The 22,123-nt window shown below is 31.7% G+C and overlaps 5 protein-coding genes across 8 annotated transcripts; 2 read left to right on the top strand and 3 right to left on the bottom strand.

Annotated features, from left to right (window-relative positions):
* Window positions 1-3,218: 3,218 nt before the first annotated feature.
* Window positions 3,219-7,823, bottom strand: LOC108731050 (uncharacterized). Its single transcript, XM_018461104.1, has 6 exons — window positions 7,652-7,823; window positions 5,983-6,014; window positions 5,761-5,886; window positions 5,317-5,503; window positions 4,123-4,479; window positions 3,219-3,699 (listed from the first exon to the last, which is right to left on the bottom strand). Exons 1-6 carry the CDS (start codon window positions 7,736-7,738, stop codon window positions 3,277-3,279), a joined length of 1,212 nt encoding a protein of 403 aa, XP_018316606.1. The 5' UTR covers window positions 7,739-7,823; the 3' UTR covers window positions 3,219-3,276.
* A 1,906-nt stretch (window positions 7,824-9,729) lies between these two features.
* On the top strand, window positions 9,730-11,999 carry Uba4 (Ubiquitin-like activating enzyme 4). Of its 2 annotated transcripts, XM_018461085.1 has the most exons (6): window positions 9,730-10,002; window positions 10,216-10,429; window positions 10,595-10,893; window positions 10,982-11,449; window positions 11,546-11,647; window positions 11,941-11,999. In XM_018461085.1, the coding sequence occupies exons 1-6, from the start codon at window positions 9,804-9,806 to the stop codon at window positions 11,964-11,966; spliced, it is 1,308 nt and encodes a 435-aa protein (XP_018316587.1). In that variant the 5' UTR covers window positions 9,730-9,803; the 3' UTR covers window positions 11,967-11,999. The 2 variants fall into 2 exon arrangements, with proteins under 2 accessions (XP_018316587.1, XP_018316586.1); XM_018461084.1 differs by lacking the exon at window positions 11,941-11,999 and having other exon boundaries at window positions 11,546-11,697.
* Galt (Galactose-1-phosphate uridylyltransferase) lies at window positions 11,909-15,307 on the bottom strand. Of its 3 annotated transcripts, none has more exons than XM_018461087.1 (8): window positions 15,256-15,307; window positions 14,538-14,655; window positions 13,986-14,069; window positions 13,749-13,918; window positions 13,021-13,226; window positions 12,597-12,825; window positions 12,257-12,473; window positions 11,909-12,156 (listed from the first exon to the last, which is right to left on the bottom strand). In XM_018461087.1, the coding sequence occupies exons 2-8, from the start codon at window positions 14,548-14,550 to the stop codon at window positions 11,909-11,911; spliced, it is 1,167 nt and encodes a 388-aa protein (XP_018316589.1). In that variant the 5' UTR covers window positions 14,551-14,655; window positions 15,256-15,307. The 3 variants fall into 3 exon arrangements, with proteins under 3 accessions (XP_018316589.1, XP_018316588.1, XP_018316590.1); XM_018461086.1 differs by having other exon boundaries at window positions 15,221-15,298; XM_018461088.1 differs by lacking the exon at window positions 15,256-15,307 and having other exon boundaries at window positions 12,042-12,156; window positions 12,307-12,473; window positions 14,538-14,769.
* Window positions 15,308-17,458: 2,151 nt separating this feature from the next.
* Window positions 17,459-19,158, top strand: SmD2 (small ribonucleoprotein particle protein SmD2). The gene is made up of 3 exons (XM_018461096.1): window positions 17,459-17,576; window positions 17,794-18,049; window positions 18,972-19,158. Coding segments are annotated over exons 1-3 (363 nt in total). The 5' UTR covers window positions 17,459-17,574; the 3' UTR covers window positions 19,077-19,158.
* An 87-nt stretch (window positions 19,159-19,245) lies between these two features.
* On the bottom strand, window positions 19,246-21,233 carry LOC108731044 (proteasome subunit alpha type-6). The gene is made up of 5 exons (XM_018461095.1): window positions 21,030-21,233; window positions 20,783-20,877; window positions 20,535-20,616; window positions 19,447-19,876; window positions 19,246-19,345 (listed from the first exon to the last, which is right to left on the bottom strand). Exons 1-5 carry the CDS (start codon window positions 21,103-21,105, stop codon window positions 19,288-19,290), a joined length of 741 nt encoding a protein of 246 aa, XP_018316597.1. The 5' UTR covers window positions 21,106-21,233; the 3' UTR covers window positions 19,246-19,287.
* Between the last annotated feature and the right edge of the window lie 890 nt (window positions 21,234-22,123).

Here is a 22,123-nt window from a genome sequence, read left to right as displayed (position 1 = left end):
GCGCGCGCACGTTTACAAGAGGTCATCCGAAGACCAGGCGAAAATACACAATTTTAAAGAGCAAATTTATTGATGCAAGCTCTAATTGAAGCCTATGGAATTTCCCACCATATTCGATGCAATGCTGCTTTTTTAAAAATTCTTAAAATATTATGATGTATATATATATATATATACACAAGAATTGTTTTTATCAATAATCTGAGTCGAATATTGCAAATTAACATTAATTAGTATCTGTTCATGTTTTACCAAGACAGAACTAACTTCTGCTGGCTAATATGAAATAATCTGAATTAAAACGAAACATATTAAGTAATTTGCTTCATTTTTACCATCAATCTGCCATCATATTCCGCTAGCAAATTCTGTCGTATTTTTACTGACCTCCTACCGACAAAATTTGTAGCAACATTAAAAAAAATCTATTTTCGAAATATTTGGCTGCCTAAATAACCAAGTAGATGTACATGCATGTAAACATTGTAAACTATATTTTAGTCCAGTATCTTGATTCTTATGCTTTTATTGTTTGCATTCATATTTGTAATAATAGTAATCTCATCTGCTTGTTTAAAATTAAACAGGTATCTTTCTATACTCGTTACGAGCTTTGTCTATTAATTTCTGTAGTCTATATTGTTATCTTTTGACGGAATCTGCATTGTACATGGCTCATGTATCTCGTATATATTACTTCCGCATGATTCATATTTCTATATAATTGCGCAATATTGTCCTAACTCCTTCTCTTTTTCGATCGATTTTTTTTGGATGGAATACTAATTATACATATCGATGAAACCTATGTAAATGTGATAATACAAAATTATATATATTAATCAGACAGTTACCAAAACTTTCGTAATATCTATTCACGCATCAATGAATTTCGGTGTGTACAAGCTCTCTATATAATCAGATATCCTATAAATCGAAATTTAAAATATTTTCCAGTTTTGTAAGTAAAGCGCAAAACATTCTTTTCACTGTTATTTTATCATTTACCGTCATTATACCAACACAAATCTATCTATATTGTTTCGCAAATTTGTGCGCCACCGAACACACATTCGTAGGAAAGCGATAAAAATCTATTTCCCATTCTGATATAATAATACGTAATTTATAGTATCATAATTTTATGTTTCATAATAAATACAATAATGTCGCTTATCGTGAATTCGAGATATCTATTGAAAAGAAGCGAAGCTTATATTAAGTACAAGGTAACAAGATGTTGTACAATTGTATCAATAACGTCAGTTGAAAATCATATATCTAATTAGAAAGAGATTGTTTGTTAAGATTCAAGACTTGTTTCATTTTTCAGTAAAGCAAACTGCACGTATTTATTTATCACGATCTATTCCAGTTTCTTAACTCTTTAGCTGCAGAAAATGTATATGTATAATATACGTGTATTTTGCTCCATTTTTACAATTACTTTGCCATCAAATGTTAATAGATTCTATATTATACTTCCGCTAGCATTCTGCCAATAAAATTTCTGTTTGACAGATTTGACAGAATCTGTTTTTGACAGATTGACTATTAGTTAATATTAAACTGCCGATTTATCCGTTACCTAAAAATGTGTTACATTTATACATATTATGTTATATATTTATTGTTTACTCTATGTTGTATCTATTTATTTATTTACTTCTTAAAGTTTTCTGAAAATATACTGTTGCAATAGAATAGAAGAGTGATAACTCCGTGATCTCGTAGTTTAAATTTTTTTTAACACCACGTATTAGAAAAAAGCAAGCGTCTTGTATGGAGCATTTAAATTAGTAAAACCGATCGTGTTTCAGTGACCGACTTAATACGTAAATACCGTTTCGTACAGAGGACGGCTTTTATTTGAAATACACCGCAGCTAAAGAGTTAATGTTTAAAATCGTAAGTAGTCCAGAGTATGACGATAGAATCGAATTCTAAAATTGTGGATAAGGCCTTAAGTCACTTCATCGTAGACAGCCATATAGTTCCTTCAAATTTTTTGCGATTTTTAGTTTAAAAAGGTAGGCGGCATTTATCGATTAACAGTAATCGAAAAATCGATTAACGTTAGGAAATTTTTGCAATAGCGTTTATCCAGATACAGTGAACGCTAAGGTCAGGTTATCTTCTTCTTAACAACTAATTTAAAAAAGGATAGCGTGACTTTAGCGTTCACCGTATCTGAATTCACGTTATTGCAAAAACTCCTTAATATCTCATATAATAGGTGTTATGTATGCCTTATCATGTAAAGTAGACACATTCGGGGCGTATTCAAGGCGTATGCATGTTTACATATCTGTGATTTAAAATTATATTTGCCAATTGAATATCGCTAAATTTACATATAGATATGAAAAGTTAAGCATAAATTTTTAAAAAATAAGTAATAGAACACATTTATGTATATATACAACTAACAAGATACACAGATCGCAAACATATCTGAAAATAATTTTGTTGAGCCATCAAAATAATTATGTAGGGATGCTTGAGCATGATGATAAAATAATGCAAAAGTTTTGACATTCTAGCAATCAGTTTAACCATTTTTACGTAATTAATAGTTGTATCTATAGTTAAGTTTTTAGATATTTCTAAACCTTTCATATGTGTATGTGTACGTGTATATACACATATACATATATATACATATATGTATGTATTATTATTTGAATATTATATTTTGTCTGTGTCCCTGTGTACGTGTATATTTTAACAAAATACAAATTTAGATTTAAGTTTTCCTCATGTTTTCCTCATATACTAAATACGTCCCAAACATATATAATTTTATGATATGGCACACATGATGATCGAATGTATCAGAGCTATATTAAAAAATATTTAAATCTGTCTATGTGTGCGCGCGCGCGCGCGCGTGCGGTGTGTGTGTGAGAGAGAGAGACAGCGATCATGTAACTTTTTCGCTAGAGCGGAAATGTGAAAAGTGAAAATTTTTATGTATGTCGTACGTATACATACATACAAAAAATTTTCACTTTTCACGTTTCCGCCCTAGGGAAAAAGTTGTATGAGTTTATACATGTGTACAGAATCGATAATCCTTACGCGAAGTCAATAGGCCTGTTCTTTTTGGCTGAACTTTTGCACCAATTCATCTTTCTTCCTCTTCTTTCCTCCTGGAGAGAAAAAGAAGAAAGATGAACTGATGCAAAAGTTCAATCAAAAAGAACAAGCTTATTGCGATGTCGAAATGGTACAAATGGCTTAGACACCGTGTCATATCGATTGTCATTCTTCTTTTTATTCAGCGAGCAATGGAACATCCAATGGATGATCTGCATTATTGGTTTCATTCTCATCTTGCTCGTAAAGCAGTGGCACCGCTTGTTGATTGTTGTTTTCGGTTTCTGAGGGCCTCCTGCTCTGTCCCGGCAAGAAGGACATTGGTATTGTACCCGAAGGTGTTGTTGGTGCGGAGCGCGATAACCATCGCTTCGTTTTGCTTCGCGAATTCGGCAATCCCAACGGCATGTACAGCTTGCCCCTGGTTCTTCTAACTTTGTACGAACCAACGTCGCTGGGACTTAAAGGCCGTTGTTGCGTAATACCATCGCTACTTGTTATATACAAGACTGGGGCTTGATTCTGTTGGCAATGCATGGTGGTGGAATGCCCATTAGATAAATGAGGAAGTTGTTGTATCTTGTCCAATAATTCCCGCAACTGGAAAGTAATGAACGTAAAAATTAATCACGAAATAATTCGCATATACATAATTATTTTTGTGATACATACATATTATAATATATATATATATATATACTCGTATATATATACAGTATGCGCCAAAAAAAAATGCGACTCTTACAACTAACACTTCAGTTGTCAGTTTAGTTAAATAAAGTGAGTGGACGGGAGCAAATTTGATTATAACACAAATATTTTGTCCTACCAAATATTTATTCGATATGATTTCCTTTAATTGCAATCACTGCGTTACTGTGTCACACTCAGCAAACATAATAGTGATTAAAAGAGAGTCGCATTTTTTTTGGCGCATACTGTATAAACATTAAATTTAATTATCATTTAAAACTTTACTATGATTTAATTCGTTTTAAATGTCTAACATAATTAAAAGCATACTTCTATCGTTGGACTGGTAGCCCTCGGTGGGGAACAAGGTGATTGAGCACCAAGACTTGATATGTCAGAGGTCGTTCTGTGATTCGTCAAGGAGACAATGGAACCAATGTCGCCAGTTTCTCTTCTTTCACACTCTACTGCTGATAATTCATCGACGCTGTTGTTACAAGAATACGGTGGCGGAATAATAGTATTCGCTTCGTTTACCATATTACACATAAAACTGGAGCTCAACGAATCCAATGTGCTTGCATGCGACAACGATCTGAAGTAGCGCATTACAAAACTAGAAGTACCTTTGCCCGAACTATCATCATAGCCAATTACTAGGGGATAAAGGTCTGGTTTTGCAGTTACCTGAGCATAAATTAGATAATAAGAGTAAATTTATCCACTCTACTATATAAATTTAAAATTTTGAATTGTAAAACTTGTATGTACATATTGTATAGCGTCTACACATACTACCCAGGTAGCAAAGTTTATCATTTTAATGTCATATTTTGGCTTTTACTGACCATTACTGACGTCTTAAGGCCATCACGCGTACAAAAATTTTAGTCGTAATCATAAGACCGTAAGCAAATCGGCCAATCACAGTCGAGCGTTTTAAAACGCGAGATCATAATTTTGATTGTGATTGGTTGATTTGCTTGCGACTTTACGATTACGACTAAAATTTTTGTACGTGCGATAGCCTTTAGGCTGCTTTCCTTTTAGGAGACACAGTCGACACAAGTCGCAACAAGTATCGTTCTATCTTTGTTCACTCTCTGAATGTCAAGAAGGATAGAATGACGCTTGTGTCGACTTGTGTCGATTTGTGTCATCAAATAGAAAGTAGTGTTAATGAAGTCAAATTGACGTTCGAATGTCATAGACGATTGACATCATCAGTGAGCCGTCATTTTGACCTTATATCCCTTTACTGACCATTATCAATACTACCCAACTGGCGACTTATGACGTTAATATAACGGAATGACATTACGAAAATGACGTCAGCGTGCCGTCACGAAATGACGTCTAATAAAACCTATGGTCACTTTTTGGTCACTTGACGTTTGTACAAACGTGATTAGAATTTGACGTCAAAATGACAAACTTTGCTACCTGGATATATGTGCAGTCGACGCTATTGTTTTTCATAATACTTTCAAGTTCTTTGTTAAATTGATAAGTTTTTTAAAATACCTCGTTGTATGGCGGTGGCAATGCCTGAACAAAGGAACTACATCGGCTATAATGAGGAGGCGGATACCACGGTCCTGAGGACGTTCTTTCTGAGGACGTGCCATCTTCTGACAATGCCGAACGGTAACGTTTCCATAACCAAAAGCCGTATGTTACGGCTATAGCTAAGGCTACAAGTATTACTACCCTGTAAACAAGATATTTCGAGTTCTGCTATTCGCGCGATTTATATAATATTAATAATAAAGTAATCATTTATGCAGGACTACTATGCATAAAATGAAATTATGTTCAATACAAACAGTACATGTATATTAGAACAAACCGGTAGAAAATCGTGCTACAAAAATAATCTGGAAATTATAATAAATAAAAAGGACAAAAAACTTATTTCCTTTTTACTCCATGTCGTTATTCAATAAAATATTAGAAAGATATACTAACCACAGATACCAATAAGACCAAATCATGAAATTGAACATTTCTGAAACACGAGGATGCACGGGCGGCGTAAAGTATGCACCGTAACAACAGCCATGAGGACAGCATGTGTCCTGTGGAGGAGAACAGCTAAAAAGCGACAAATTTGCATCTTTTTATTTATTTTACCCTATATTTCTCAGTTTCGTATTCAATATTATATCGTATTTATAAAATAAGACTTACACACGCTCTCCATTGCATAGCTTAGAAAACACCTTAAAAAAAACAAGATAATTATAATTTTATATTATATTATCATTTTTTAGTAATATAAATAAATTGGTTACAGATTAATGATCTGAAGTATACAATTGAGAAAGACGGTTTTTCCCCTCTCTTTGCATTCCCCTCTTCGCACTCTCCATTAATTATATTAAATAAGCTATTTAAAAAGAAATTATCTATTTATTTAATACATACGCATAAAGCGTATTAATGCATCAAACGATATTTCAATCCAAAGAAATGAATCTTCATTTATTAGAAAATAGTAAAATATAATTCAATATTATAAAAAATACAGATACGAAAAAATTCTATTAATGATGGTTATTTCTATCACACAATTTATATCTTATTTTTAAAAATTACAAGATTTTAACCATTGTTTTTCAAGCATGATGTTCAACAACATGTTCATGCAAACGATTGCAATTTCCATAATAATCTTCTGTAAATCAACAAGGACCGCAAAACGATGCGGTAATTAAGGGAAAAAAGGACCGCAAAATTATAGAAATTTTAATTAATTCCATGTTATTTTTATTTCTTAAAGGTCCTTTTATTTCTTAAAATCATTAAATAGATAGTCTTTATTGGTTTCACACTTGAAAAATTGCATTTTGCGCTCAAGACGTTAAGGCTATGACACACAAAAAAAAAACGTAAAGCAGTAAAACCCGCAGCTTTAAATCAACTTTAATTTTAAGCGAGATTTAAAACTCTCCCTTTCTGTTTCTCTATCGGTTTTAAAAAAAGAAAGATTTTTAAGCTCCGTTTATAAAGCCAAAGTAACGTAAACGGTGCAATTGAGTCTAAGCGACTTGGTCAATTAGAGTAAAGAACGGAAGGCAATAATAATAAGTAGCAAAAAAATTTTAAATGTTTTGCTTACTGCTTAAGTTTTTGTGTATGCCATAGCCTTTAGCTATTACACGTAAAATTAGTAAGGAAAAAAGGAGATTATTTTTCGGCATTCATTTATTTTTTTAGAGTAAATGTGCAAGTTTTCTTTGTTTATTTCAAATCAAGGCTACAATAAGGAGATTAGATCATAACAAATCGAATAAATTTATAATAATTTTTTAAAATTATTTTTGATCATTTGCTACCACCATCTAAAAAATTATATATATTCAACTTCTTTTTTTTAAAGATTTAAATATATCCAAAATCATTTACTAATATTTTTTACAACAATATGTTATCTTGAAAACTTTGATTTACGAAACGCGCGTGTTTATAAAAATTACAAAAAGCTTAAAAGATAGCTGTTTGTTAATAAGAGTTATTTTATTTATTATATATAGTATTTATCAAAATTCAAAAGACTGTTGTAATTCATAATAACATTTTACATCTCAGAAATGGGAACCGCCGACCATTAATGAATTAAAGGAGCATGGAAAAGAGACTTTATGCATGAATGGCAAACACGGCGGCGGACGTGTATTGATCGAAAACGCGACGAAGGAGCCGAATGGACAAGGGTTGTACGGGCGAGAGGATGCGAACGGAACGCATCCGGTAGTGTAAACATCTCTTTCGCGAGATGCAATTATATGTGTTAAACAACGCGAACGGGAGCGATAATATGACCTGATGAACCTACGTCGCCTGTCTTCGTTCTTACTTGATCGACGAGCAGCAGCAACATGAATGTCAGAGTGGCCGTCACGAATGATGCATCGAGTATTCGACCCTTTGCGGCTCGCACCATAATTCTACTATCAGACGTCTACTATCAGACGTCGAATGTGCACCGCGTTGTCGCTACTTTGTACAGTACGCACTATCCTTCTCGACGACACTCATCCGCGTGCTTTCGTCCTCGGATTATGCGTCTCGCGCGCAGCAACCCCTGCGGCGCACAGTTTACCCCTACAATCATGCGCATCGCGTGGCGAAAAGCGATTGCTACTTGCTAAGCATGGAATTTGCCAAATATCTTTGGCAAATCTATCAAAAATAAATTTGCAAATGGTCTGCTACGAATTTTGTTCGGCAGAATGCCAAGAAATATATAACAAATTTGCTAACACACAGAATATATGATGGTTCGCTATAAAAACCGCCGAGCACATCTCTAGCACAATTTATTAATACAATTCATTGAATATATTAGCAGTGTAATGCGCCAATGTTGTCCAATATAAAATCAATATTAGCTAAAAATTAAACGCACTTGCACTGCCAATATTGTATACTTTATTAATATTTACTTGATTTACTCGAATTTTTTAATTGATAACATTTTTTCCCGAGCTTTAAAAATCGCTATAAGTTAAAAAAATAATTCTTAAAAATAATGTGTAGTATATTTAAACTGTGATAAATTTATCATCTTATTTATTTTTATTTTTATATTCTTTAGGTATGTCTTTTCAATTTAAATACCCATTTTTTTATTTGAATTACGCTTCATGATAAAAACATAGCTAATTATAAATATCTCTAGTAACATTTTTTTTCTCAGAGTTCTTCATATAACTTTTCACAGAATTTCTACATAACTTTATAACTTTTTAGAAAATTTCTTACATTTTTTTAATACGAATAACAATACTTTTCAGAAATGCTGAGAATCTAAATTGTTTTTTTATTTTTCTATTTTTAATTCAGTTTTTATATACGTGAATTCTAAAATATTCTAAAATTTCTCATTCTGTAATTTAAAAAAAAAATTATAAAATCTAAAGAAGTTTAATTATTTTTTAGAAAGTAAGTATTTTTTCAGAAATCTTTTTAAATTTAAAATATATAAAATTCCTAAGTATTATATACAAGAAATTTATTCAGCAAAAAATGTCATTTAAAAATTAAATACATACACACACATATTTTGCAAACTCATATATGTATAAATGTATAATTATTATTAATATATATCATAGTAATATAAATTTAATTTAAAATTTAAAAACATAATATTGTTGCTTTAAATTATAGGTATGCTTTTGAACAGATGAGATTCGAGTAGTTTCCATAATAATTATAAATTTACAATTTAATTACATATGTATTTAAGTATCATATATTTCCTTTTCAACAGTATTTAAGCAATAACAACAACAATAATAATAACTTTTTTATTATATTATATGTCTGCAATGGTTATTTATGCATATTTAATCTGCTATTTTTTTACGCGCTGAGAAAATTTGCATTACTGCGCACGTGCGAGATTTCGCCACGTGATCATGATATATACCATACACTAGGGTTGCGTTCCACTTAATGTTCGCAACGCTCGCGAACATCGTTTGTCCTTGTTTAACATTTGATAAACGACAAGGATGAAATGATTCTACGAGCGTTGTGAGCGTTAAGTGGAACGCAGCCATAGGCTGCGATATGATATGATAAAGGTGCGTTCAGGGAGACGCTATTAGGGCTATTGTGTCATTCTATCCTTGTTTTACGTCTAATAAACAACGAAGATAGAATGACAGATAGCGCTATTAGCGTCACCCCGAACGCACCATATATAAGCAGATTTTCTAACCTCAAAAAATATTACTTTTAACAGTTAAAACTTGATATAAATAATTCTTTTTTACGATTGAGTATAGATGAATCGGAGGGGCCTATATATTACGTACACTTTGATTCAAGTCTAAGATTTTTATTTTAAATATTATTTTTATATTAAATATTCAAAATTATTATTGATATTTTTAATTTCACATCGATAATTATTATCATCTATTCTTTTGTATAACTAAGTTTAAGGATTTAAAAAAAGTAAAAAGATAAAATTTTGAATCATTCCGGTTGATTATACAATGGATAATATATCGATAGATATAAGTGAGGACGAATTAGTAGCAGAAATTACCGAATTACGTGAATTGTTACGTACGAAAGAGGCTAAACTAACTCATTTGCGACGTGAAAAACAAGTTGCCCAAGAATATGGTTTAAACAACGACGAAATTTGTAGATACAGTCGGCAGCTCTTTTTGAAAGAAGTTGGTGTGAAAGGTATGCCATAAGACTCTACTTATACATACATAAAGAAAAGTATAATAAATTTCTTAATAAAATATTATTTTACTATATCTTGTGACAAGTCATGAAATCTCTTATGTATAAAATATTGATAACATCATTTTTACACACATATATATTATATATATATATTGTGTATAAAAAGAGACAATACATAATTTTTTTATAGATTCTGATTTTTTCTAGGTCAAAAGAAGATAAAGGACAGCTCGGTACTTATTGTAGGAGCTGGTGGTCTCGGTTGTCCTGCAGCATTGTATTTAACGTGTGCTGGCATTGGTTGCATTGGCATAGTAGATTATGATGATGTTGAAATAAATAATCTTCATAGACAGTTGTTATATACAGAAACAAGCATAGGTACCGCTAAAGTAATTGCAGCAGCAGAAAGTCTTAATCGGTATAACAGTATTATGATACAGATAATTATATATTGATTAAAATTAGATGAAAATTGTTTTTGCAAACATAACTAAGTTTTTTCGCATGTAATCTTTCCTCTCTCTCTCTTATTTTTCTATTCACATTAAAAGAATCTATTTATTTTGTATTCTTGTTCTTGCAGATTAAATAGTTATGTAAAGGTCATTCCATACAAGATTCAACTAGATAGTAAAAATGCTTTGGATATCATAACAAATTATGATATTGTAATAGATGCTACAGATAATGTAGCTACGCGTTATTTGTTGAATGACGCATGTGTTTTGAGTGGTAAACCATTAGTTTCTGGATCAGCATTGAGGTTTGAAGGAAATTTGTCAGTATTTAATTACAATGGTCCTTGCTATAGATGTATATTTCCTGAACCACCACCACCAGAAACTGTAACGAATTGTGGAGATGGTGGTGTTTTTGGTGCAGGTAAACTTTTCTATTTTTTACTAAGTTCTATATACATATATTTCACAATTTACAATTAAATATTTTTATTTTTCATGGTGAATACTAGCTGTAGGAACAATTGGTGTGTTGCAAGCACTAGAGACATTGAAAATAATACTTAATATGTCTGATGTAACTTCAGGACGACTTTTATTATTTGATGGCACAGAAACTAAATTCCACAATGTACGCTTACGTCCAAAAAATACAAACTGTGCGGTTTGTGGGAAACATCGCATTATACATGAGTTAATAGACTATGAAAAATTTTGTGGTGCAAAAGCTAATGATAAAGATCCTAATTTAAATTTATTAAAGAAAGAAGAAAGAATATCAGTTGAAGAATATAATAAGATCATGAAAATGGAATCAAAATCTTGCATAATGATTGATGTACGTTCACCTGAAGAATATCAAATCTGTCACTTACAAGATTCTATTAACATTCCTTTCACACAGCTTAGCAAGGATCATAATTTAAAACTAATAAAAGAAAACGTAAAAAAGGTGCAAAAAGAACATCATTCAGTGGATTGTAAGATGTATTTTATATCTCCGTATTATAATTTTTAGTTAAATTATTTTTTTATGTGATTAATAGAATTAATCTTAACTATATTTACTCTTGCAGTATATCTTATGTGCAGACGTGGAAATGATTCACAAAAGGCTGTTCAATATTTAAAAAAGATATTTACCGAAGATACTTTAAACATAAGAGACATAATTGGAGGTATCCATGCTTGGAGTAATAAAATTGATCAAAAGTTTCCTAAATATTAATATATTAAATGAAAAATTGTATCACACACGTGTTGTGTGTGTGATATACATATAATAATATACATATAACATATTTTTAATATATCTTTTATTGAATATTATCATTAAGACAATGTAATATAAAAATTTACATTTATAGATTTTGGTATATATGATTATCGAAAATATATACGTATTTCTTATTTATTTATATATATATATATATACACATTTAATTCGAATATTTTTCTATTTCCTCCACAGTTAGACTAGTTTCTGGATGTTTATAATGAGAATCTGATAAGTTTCTTAATTTTTCTGCTGCTTGTTCTGGTGTTAGGTCCCTTTGTACTTGAGCAAAAAGCTCATAACCGACCATGTGCTTCTTTATGGTAGAAGAACGTAATAAAGGTGGTAAGTATATTCCATGAAAAGTCCAATATGGATAATCATTGTTCTGATGTGGACCCATTGGAGCACCTTTAATTACATATCAATAAATCAGTAGTTGTAAATTTTATGCTAGATTAAAATGATATGTAAATAATAAATAGAATATCTGATGATTGTTATTCTTTACCGTGCCATCCCATTGAATATGGAAAAGAACAGTGAAAGAGATTATCATACTTTGTACACAATCTCTTCATGATGACAGCTAGAGATTCTTGTTTGCTGTCTGATAATTCTTGCATTCTAGTTACTTGCTTTTTGGGTAATATCATAGTTTCGTATGGCCAAACTGCCCAGAATGGCACTACAACTATCCAATCACGGTTCTCTATTACAATGCGATCCTATAAATTTATTTAAGATTGATTAAAATTGAATAAAAATGATCTTGTATGGTAAATGTAAATCTCGTTACTCTTGAGCTTTTTCATGTTTTATCAATATTGGCATTATTAATAATTACCAACTTTTTTTAAAATTTCTTTCTGCATGTAATCAATGAGAAGAGGTTTCTTGTTCCGTGTATAAAAATCTTTGAGATATCCGTCTTTTATTTTAATTTCATTCGGTAAAAACGAACTGGACCATATCTGACAGTGAGGATGTGCATTGCTACAGCCCATCAAAGCGCCTCTATTTTCAAATATCTGGACCCAGGTCCATTTTTTACCCAAGTCCAACATTTCGTAGATCCACCTGTTTTGCATTATACAATGTTTATCTTTCAAAAGTATTTTTTCGAGTACATAGCATGTTCGGGAAGACACTATTAGTGCTATTTGTACCATTCTATTCTTATTTTATGTTGAACAATAAAGATAAAACAACACAAATAACACACACATTAATAGCATCTCTCTGAATGCATATTTATTGTACAACGTTACTCACTGTTTGATTACTTCCTTGATTTCATGAATCTTCATCAACGCTATTGTTACATTTGACTTTGGATGAAAGCACATCACTTTGCAGGTACCTTTAGCAGATTCCATTTGGAACAATTCATCATCAGGTTTCGGTGGATTTGGTACCGATTCTAGTAAAGCAGGAAAGTCATTCACGAACGAGAACGTTCTTTGGTACATTGGAGTTACCTGTAGTACGGAACATCAATCTTCAATGAACTAATAGCAATTGAACAAAACAAACATTTAAAAAAATTAATTGTTAATTCATACATTAATAATGAAAATAGATTTGATACAAATGAATTGCTTTATTATGAAACTTCTAGTATTATATCAAATGTACAAAATTTACAATTTTCTTGTCAATAAATCTCTGTAAAAGAAGAATAAAACACCAATATGAATAAAAATGCAACACCAATATAATACTAAAATAAATATAGCAAAGTATTCTCTTTTATCAAATAAAGTCAAGAATTTTAATATTTTAATGATATGAATTAAAACAGCAAAATGTTATTTGTACAGGGTGGGACATTTTAATAGATGTTCCAACATTTTATCATGGAAAACGAATTATCGATTGCATCTAGAATCTATACAAAAGAGAGAATGAAATATTCATTTTCTATGGTAAAACATTGGGAAATCCATTAAAACTCACAGATATTACAGTATATTACAGACAAAATATAGATCAAATCTAACTTCTCCATTAGCTCTAACATTTCCTGGGCAAAGTGGATTATTGGGATCATAATCTGGAAGCTCCTCATCTATACTAGGTTCTATTTGACCTCCCCATGGTCGCTTCATACGATGTGGTGACACTAGTACCCATTCTCCTCTTAATGGATTATATCTTATATGTTGATGCTCTGCAAAACAAATCTTAATAAGAAAATTATTATTAGATATTGAAAAATATTATTATATATATCTAACCAATTGGATCAAATGCCAATGATGTGGCATTATTTTTTGATATATCTTTTGTTCCATACTTGCTTCTTTCCAATGATCCATCATCTATCACAAATTTATAGAATTAAACAATCCACTTTTTATGTTTTAAAGGATATTGCTGCATTACCAAAATAATATCAGAAATATCCTAAAATTAGGATATTTATGATATTACAAAAAAAAGAACTTGTGAGATATATATTGTATTCATATATCAGTTTATACTAAAGCTGCAATATTATATAACAGATTAGATATTTTATCATTTTGCATATTTAATTATACATATAATCTTTTCTCTGTATATCTTAAGCCATAATAAAATATTATATCATAAAACAGAATATTATCATAATATAATTTCTATTTCATGTTATTTAATAAAAAAAATTTGATAAAATTTTATTATTAATAAATATAGAATGTGCCTATTCTTTTTAAAAAAGAAAGAAAAATTACGAATATATCTCACACTAAAAATGACAATGATATAATATTAAATGTTTCTAACATAATAATGACTATACTTACCTTTCACCGACATTTTTGTATAAAAGCTCAGTGAACAACTGAAATTCCGTGACAGAATTTCTGTTGCTTAATGATTACTGAATATTGTTCTTCTTTCGTGTTTACATGAATCACATTTCTGTGCAGATAACAGGCACATCAACATGTAGGTATAATCTTACGTCAGTCGAGATAAATAAAATTTGAATCAAAGTTCATGGAAGAAGAGAGGACATGTAACTTTTTATTATTTGATAGAAAAAGATAAGGAAGGCTGAGTTATATAATAGTTAGAAAAATTTTGTTGTGAGCTCTTTCTCGGTTAAATCAATAAACTTTTACAGCGATTAACTCAACTAACAAATTTGTTTAACGATAGTGTTTGAGTATAACATATAATTAATGTTATCTAATCTATTTCTATCATACCAAACAGCAATTAATAAAAATTCTAAGAATACATAATTTTATTTACATTAATAAAATAATGTAGATATTATAGTTAACCGGAATTTTATCAAATATCCTAAAAATAATTTATACGAGGATATAAATAATGTTTTTACATAATTATTTATTTTAACTCTCTCGTCTTCCATTCTGATAAAAACACTCCATTGCATGGGCATAAAAACAAAGATTTGAAAAAAGAATAAGCATCGATCTACTCCACGAAACAAGAGAAAGATATTAAAAAAGTTAACCTTCAAGTTAAAAAATCTTGGAAAACGTGTCATACCGACGAAATACAGTAATAATTGATGACGATATGTACAGAGAGAGAATCACAAATTTCTATATATTATTACACTAGCCTGCTAAAAAATCATTTATAGGCCTAGTTTACATCGTGCATTTGATACGCGTATCAGGTACTATAGCTACGTTTACACCATGCGCTTAGTCCGCGACCTATATGATAGGTGTCTTTGTTTAATCTACAGGATAAACAAGGACATCTATTGTATAGGTCGCGGCCTAAATGCATGGTGTAAACGTAGCCTATATTCGTATCAAATTCATACTAAACATTTAGTATGCACGATGTAAACGCTGTTGGATTATTTTAGTACGAGCGCATCAAGCATAGACATAGCATGAATAGACGGAGCATTGGCTAGTTTTTCTATAGGAAAACGTGACGCGGTGACGCTTGCAGATAACAGGAGTGAGACAGAACAGGAAGTGCATGCGCATTCTCTCTGTCTTCTCGCGCATGCGCAAATTAATGTTTACAGCGAGTTTCGAAGGTTAGAGCCATACTATTGTCTATGAATATTGCTATACTATGTCTATAAATATTGCTATCATGCTTTTAAACTTAATCTCAAATGTAGAAATTACGCAGGCGTGAGAAGACAGAGAGAATGTGCGTGCACTTCCTGCCATACTCCGTCTATTCATACTGACTGCTTTCTTTTTAAGAGACACAGTCGATACAAGTATCGTTCTATCTTTGTCACTCTCTGAATGTCCAAGAAGGATAGAACGACGATTGTGTCGATTTGTATCATCAAATGGAAAGCAGTGACAATGGCTGCGTTCAGCAGACTCAACAGTTTTGCAACCGTTTTATGATTGTCTGCTGAGATAGGACCATTCTTCTAGATCTAAAAGTATGATCCAATTAGCGCGAAGGAAATTTACAACAGTTGCAAAACAAACGTTCTGCTGAACGCACCCAATGGCTGCGTTCAGTAGAACGTTTGTTTTGCAACTGTTGGAAGTTTTCTTCGCGCTAATTGGATCATACTTTTAGATCTAGAAGAATGGTCCTATCTCAGCAGACAATCATAAAACGGTTGCAAAACTGTTGAGTCTGCTGAACGCACCCTATGTCTATGGTATCAAGCAACAGTATCGTACTAAACTGGCTACGTTTACACCGTGCGCTTAGTCCGCGACCTATAATATGATAAGTGTCTTTGTTTAACCTACAGGATAAACAAGGACATCTATTGTATAGGCCATGGCCCAAATGCACGGTGTAAACGTAGCCACTGATACGCGTATCAAATGATACAAATGACGATGTAAACTAGGCCAGACTAAGCTGGTACGCGTATCAAATAGTAATAGAATCAAATAGTCTAATAGAATCAAATAATAATAGAATCTCAACGTACTAGCTGTAAACGCTTGGTTCGTTTTGGATCATATATTAAAATATTCGCCACTGCTTTTAAGTTCAGATTAAAATTAAAATTAGAGGTTTTATATCTGGAAAAGCAGTGAAGACATCAAGTCATTTAACCTGATCTGTTTTGAGACAGTTCGGTGTAAATAAGAACGTATCAAATATTTAATCAACACCAATTCAATTCACGTACTAACCGATTTAACGGTGTGAAAGGAGTCAGTGTCAAGCTCTTTTTTTGGTTTTTACATTAAAATGTCTTGTAAAAAAAGGCTTGGCGCCTTGCTTTTATCATGTCTTCTGCGAATACATTGGGTGAATTCAGTACCACGACCGTTCACTGAGCGCTCAGTGAGCTCTTGTATCTGTTTGGTCTATATTTTATTCCAATACCGAAAGTATATCTCGACACGAGGTGAAAATTACAAAAGTGAGCAAATTCATTAGAATATTCATAATTTAATTGGTCAATACGTAGTGAATTTGCTCACTTTTGTAATTTTCACCACACAATCGATTCCCTGGATGCACCCTCTGGGCTGCATTCGGAAACATCATCCGGGTGCCCCGTGTATCGTTTTGTCCTTATTTAATATTAGGTAAATAACAAGGATGAAACGACACTCGGGAGGCACTCGGATGATGTTTCCGAATGCAGCCCTAAAGAGCAGAGCGCTCAGTGAGTTCTTGAATCTGTTTGGTTTATATTTTAGTTCTAACGGTATATGCCAATCAGATGCAAGAGCTCACTGAGCGCTCAGTGAGCGGTTGTAGTACTGAATGCATCCAATGGGTGGCAGCACTACGCAGCATTACGATCGTTCGAAAAAAAAAAGGAAATAAGTGTCTTAGAACTGCTTAGAACTTTTCATTGTAAAAGAATTGATAATATTCGGTACTGTTTAATAAAAACATCACAAAATGTAAGTTAAGTACTTGCTTTGTAATATCTTGTGCGATTTTATTGATATTTCAATATATAATGTTAATCTATCACGGTTTATATCGAAGATAACCTCAATTATAGCACATATAACTTTATTTATTTATTTGCATTATTAGTTATCAACGTATAAAGAGACTAAAAATTTTTAATACTTTATATTAAGTAATATATTATTAACTTTTCTTGTGTATCAGGTCTTCTCTAACTAAACCAAAATCTGAGATGACGCCGGAGGAATTAGCAAAAAGAGAAGAGGAGGAATTTAACACAGGGCCTCTCTCAGTTTTAACACAATCAGTTAAGAATAATACCCAAGTATTAATAAATTGCAGAAACAACAAAAAGCTATTGGGACGAGTAAAAGCTTTTGACAGACATTGCAATATGGTTTTAGAAAATGTAAAAGAGATGTGGACGGAACTTCCACGTACAGGAAAAGGCAAAAAGAAGGTGTGTAATCCTGTATTTCTAGCAAATTACTTAAGTTGTATTTTATTATTAACTAATTCTAAAATTTATTTTAAATTTTGAATAGTCCGTGATTATCTAGATTGCTTAAATAAGAGAAATATTTAGTCAAAGCAGATCTCTTAGTGTTTCATTATTTCTGTATGATCATATATATATATATATCTGATTCTGCAAATAGTGCACTAAAATCTTTTTCTTAAAACGTATTCATGAATAGAACCATTACATATATAAATTTACATAGAAACATTCAAATACTAAACTAGCTTTGACCAAACATAGGAATTTCTCTTATTTAATTAGATTTATTTTCATCAATATAAATTCGTGTCAAATTATCTGATATTTATTGTTGAATTATTTGATACGTCATACATATATACATATATATGTAATTACATAAGTATTTAATATGAAAACCCTAATGGAAAAATTTCGCTGAAATTATTTTACGTTTTGGAACATTTTTCAACAAAATTTCAGCATTTTAGAAAAAATTCAGTTTAACTTCAGCGATTTTTAGTTGAAAAATTCATTTTCAGCAAAATTTCAGACAAATTTCAGTAAAAATTTCAAAGAAATTTTAGAGAAATTTCAGCGATTTTTCAATATTACTGAAAAATTCACTTTCAGTGAAATTTCAGCAAATCTTTAGCAATTTTGCTGAAATGTACCAAAACGTAGAATACTTTCAGCGAAATTTTTTCACCAGGGAAAATTGAGTCTATTGTCGAGAAAGTTTTGAATTTAGAAGAAAAAGGACATAATTAACTAATATTTCGAGATATAAATATTCTAATACATTTAAGATATTCCATTGTAACAAAAATTAATAAAAAAGTAAATATAGCTTATATAAATTATTAATATTCATATTATTAATCAAAACATTTACAAACAGGCAAAACCGGTAAATAAAGACAGATTTATTCCAAAAATGTTTCTACGAGGAGATTCTGTCATCTTGGTTCTGAGGAATCCATTGGCGACTGCAGCAGGAAAGTAATAATCTAAGGATCATTTTAATTTTATGAATTTAATATTACTAAGGCTAATAATATAATAAAGGAAATAAATTTTTTTGATGACAGCAGCAGCGTTTATTAACGCGATAAACCTTTTTCTGCACAAATCCTTAATCTTGTTCATTAAATATTAAGTAAAAAAAGTATGTTAGGCAGGACATATTTATTTCTCAAGAATTACATACAACATTATCAATCCTTTTCGGCAATTGCAGTTAAATGTTTATCAATCTCTTGCTCGGTCAGTATACTGTAACAGAAAAATTATTAATAAAAAAAGTACAACAGAGAAAAATTAAATTTTGGTATCTACATATGAAATATTAATATCAGAACTATCTCGTAAATTACCGGAATTTGGGATTGTCCTTTGATACAACTCCCACTTCGATTTCAGTTGGTTTAAAGTCTACAGACAAGACTGTAGACAGACAAGTAATAGCTAGTTGTATAGTCTCGTCGTAATCATAGTTTTGTTTTTTCTTTAATTTCTTCTCGAGATAGGAATTAGCTTCCGTTTGTTTTGCTCCGACGGAGATGGCTCTATAACCACAGAAATATCCTGCTGGATCGGCCTTATAAATACATGGACCTTTCTCTTTGTCATATGCAATAAGCATCATGGAACAACCAAGAGGTCGCATTTCTGCATTTTGCGTATATACTTGACTAATGTCTGCAATGCGCTGACACAAAGCGTCCACAGGTATCTCGTAGCCATACTTATATTTAAAATGAGCTGCTTCGTATCGCGCGCGTTGTACTTGAGACTTGCTGTCGGCTGTGGAATAGGAATTATAATGAATTTAATTGGACACATATTAAAGCTGTTGTACAATGATATTTGAGTATAAAAGTAAAATGCAAATATTTCAAATTATAAAATATATATTTTACCTAAACACAATAAAATATATTCAGGAGTTTGCAGTTTAACCTGTTTCTATATTTATATAAACTCACATCTCTACATCAATTTATGCCTTTACAGAAATTTAATACTGGCTAATTTATTACTGAAAATACTGAACAGTGCTTTAATACTTAAAATAATTAATTAATTTCACATTGACTGATATTTTGTATGTAAGGGATATTGCATAACCAATAAGTATAACAGAAAACAGAATATCTGATTAAAAAAAAATATCAGTCCATGTGAAAGTTCTTTTACATTTCTATAAGAGTGCACAACAGCTTTAATATGTAATAGTGTATATTGAATGTATCCAATTTGCTATTAGAAAGAGAACGTTAAAGCCTAAAAAACAATACGAGGGAATAGCAATAGCAATAGGAATAACACAATTTCAATCTATCAGAAATCAGATACACAGTTTCTGATAGGTTGAAACTATGTTATTCCTATCGCTATCGCTATTCCCTCGCATTGTGTCTTGAGTTTAAGTTCGGCATAGCTAAAAATTATCCAAACTTACCTATCATACCAGTCATGACACAACCAATGTAGTCTGTCAGCTGAAATACATGAGTGACACTAGATGCATCAAGTAACTTGTCCTATAAAAAGGAAGACAATATATTACTTTGATATAAATATAATTATTAACTGAAATATGTATTTCTAAATACTAAATTATTATTTCTAACAAAATATTGAAGATGTACAAAGAATTGGAAGAAGTTAAATTTAATGTTCAAGTAGGAAGATGTAGGAGATCCTTACAGGCACTTTTTTCTGTGTCGCAAAAACTGCTGTCTCGACCCCTTTGACGGCTACAGATGTCAGGCCACCTTGATTGATAGCTTTAAAGGCGTATTCTGCATGAGATACAAGGAAAAAAGACACTTTAATAAATTTCAAAATGCAGATCACGCCGAGTCATCGTATACATGCAAATAAATAGGCGGTCCATACGAGCGACAATGCAAATTATATATCTATTCGCACCTGAGATATTTTTGATCCTTACCTACTTGGTACAGCCGGCCTTCCGGTGAAAAGATCGTGATATGCCTGTCAAAACCAGCACTACTACCACGCGCCATGTTCGCTTATACAGAGAATACAGAAATCGACGATTACGCTTCCCGTCCGCGATTTTTCGACCGATTTGCTGTGAAAAGTTGAAAACTAGTGAAAACGTCAAATCATAGGTCTGTTCTTTGTAATTGAACTTTCTACACTGGTGCAGAAAGAGTACATATGTAAGTACAAAAGTGCGTTCCGAAATTTTCCTGATATATGCCCGTATTCATAGAGCGGTATTCATAGTCCGTTCTTATTTTCAGACCGTCTTAAGTAATGTCTTAAGATGGTAATGCAGCCCTCTGATTGGCTGATGACATCTTAAGACTGTATTTAAGACAGTCTTAAATATAAGAATCGACTATGAATACCGACCATAGTAAGGCCTTATATTTAAGGCTTGATTAAATTTATCTTAGATACTCTACGAATTATTTCATTGGCTACTGAGCACCTAAAGATAAATTTAAGGAAGCCTTAAGTATAAGGTCTGACTATGAATACGGGCATTAGAATCAAGAGGTTTGTTCGCGTCGCAAGCTCCAACTAGAGTCCTAGGCCGGTATTCATAGTCAGATCTTATATTTAAGACCGTCTTAAGTTCTGCCTTGAGGTGTCATGAACCAATCAGAGGGCCGCATTGGCTGCATTCAGCGGACTCAACAGTTGAGCGAGCGTTCGCTGCTATTGACGTATTCTTCTAGATCTAAAATTCTGATTGGATGATCTAAAAGAATACACCAATAACAGCGAGCGCTCACTCAACTGTTGAGTCCGCTGAATGCGCCCATTGGCATCTTAAGACATTACTTAAGACTTGAAATAAGAACCAACTATAATATAAATACCGACTATTGGGTGCGTTCAGCAGAATGTTTGTTTTGCAACTGTTGTAAGTTTCCTTCGCGCTAATTGGATCATACTTTTAGATCTAGAAGAATGGTCCTATCTCAGCAGACAATCATAAAACGGTTGCAAAACTGTTGAGTCTGCTGAACGCAGCCATTGGGTGCGTTCAGCAAAACGTTTGTTTTGCAA

The sequence above is a fragment of the Mycetomoellerius zeteki genome, unplaced genomic scaffold, assembly GCF_001594055.1.
Source record: "Mycetomoellerius zeteki isolate Tzet28-1 unplaced genomic scaffold, Tzet1.0 scaffold99, whole genome shotgun sequence".
Lineage (NCBI taxonomy): Eukaryota > Metazoa > Arthropoda > Insecta > Hymenoptera > Formicidae > Mycetomoellerius > Mycetomoellerius zeteki.
The sequence above is the reverse complement of the archived record's forward strand: the minus strand, read 5'-3'. Positions and strand labels throughout refer to the sequence as shown.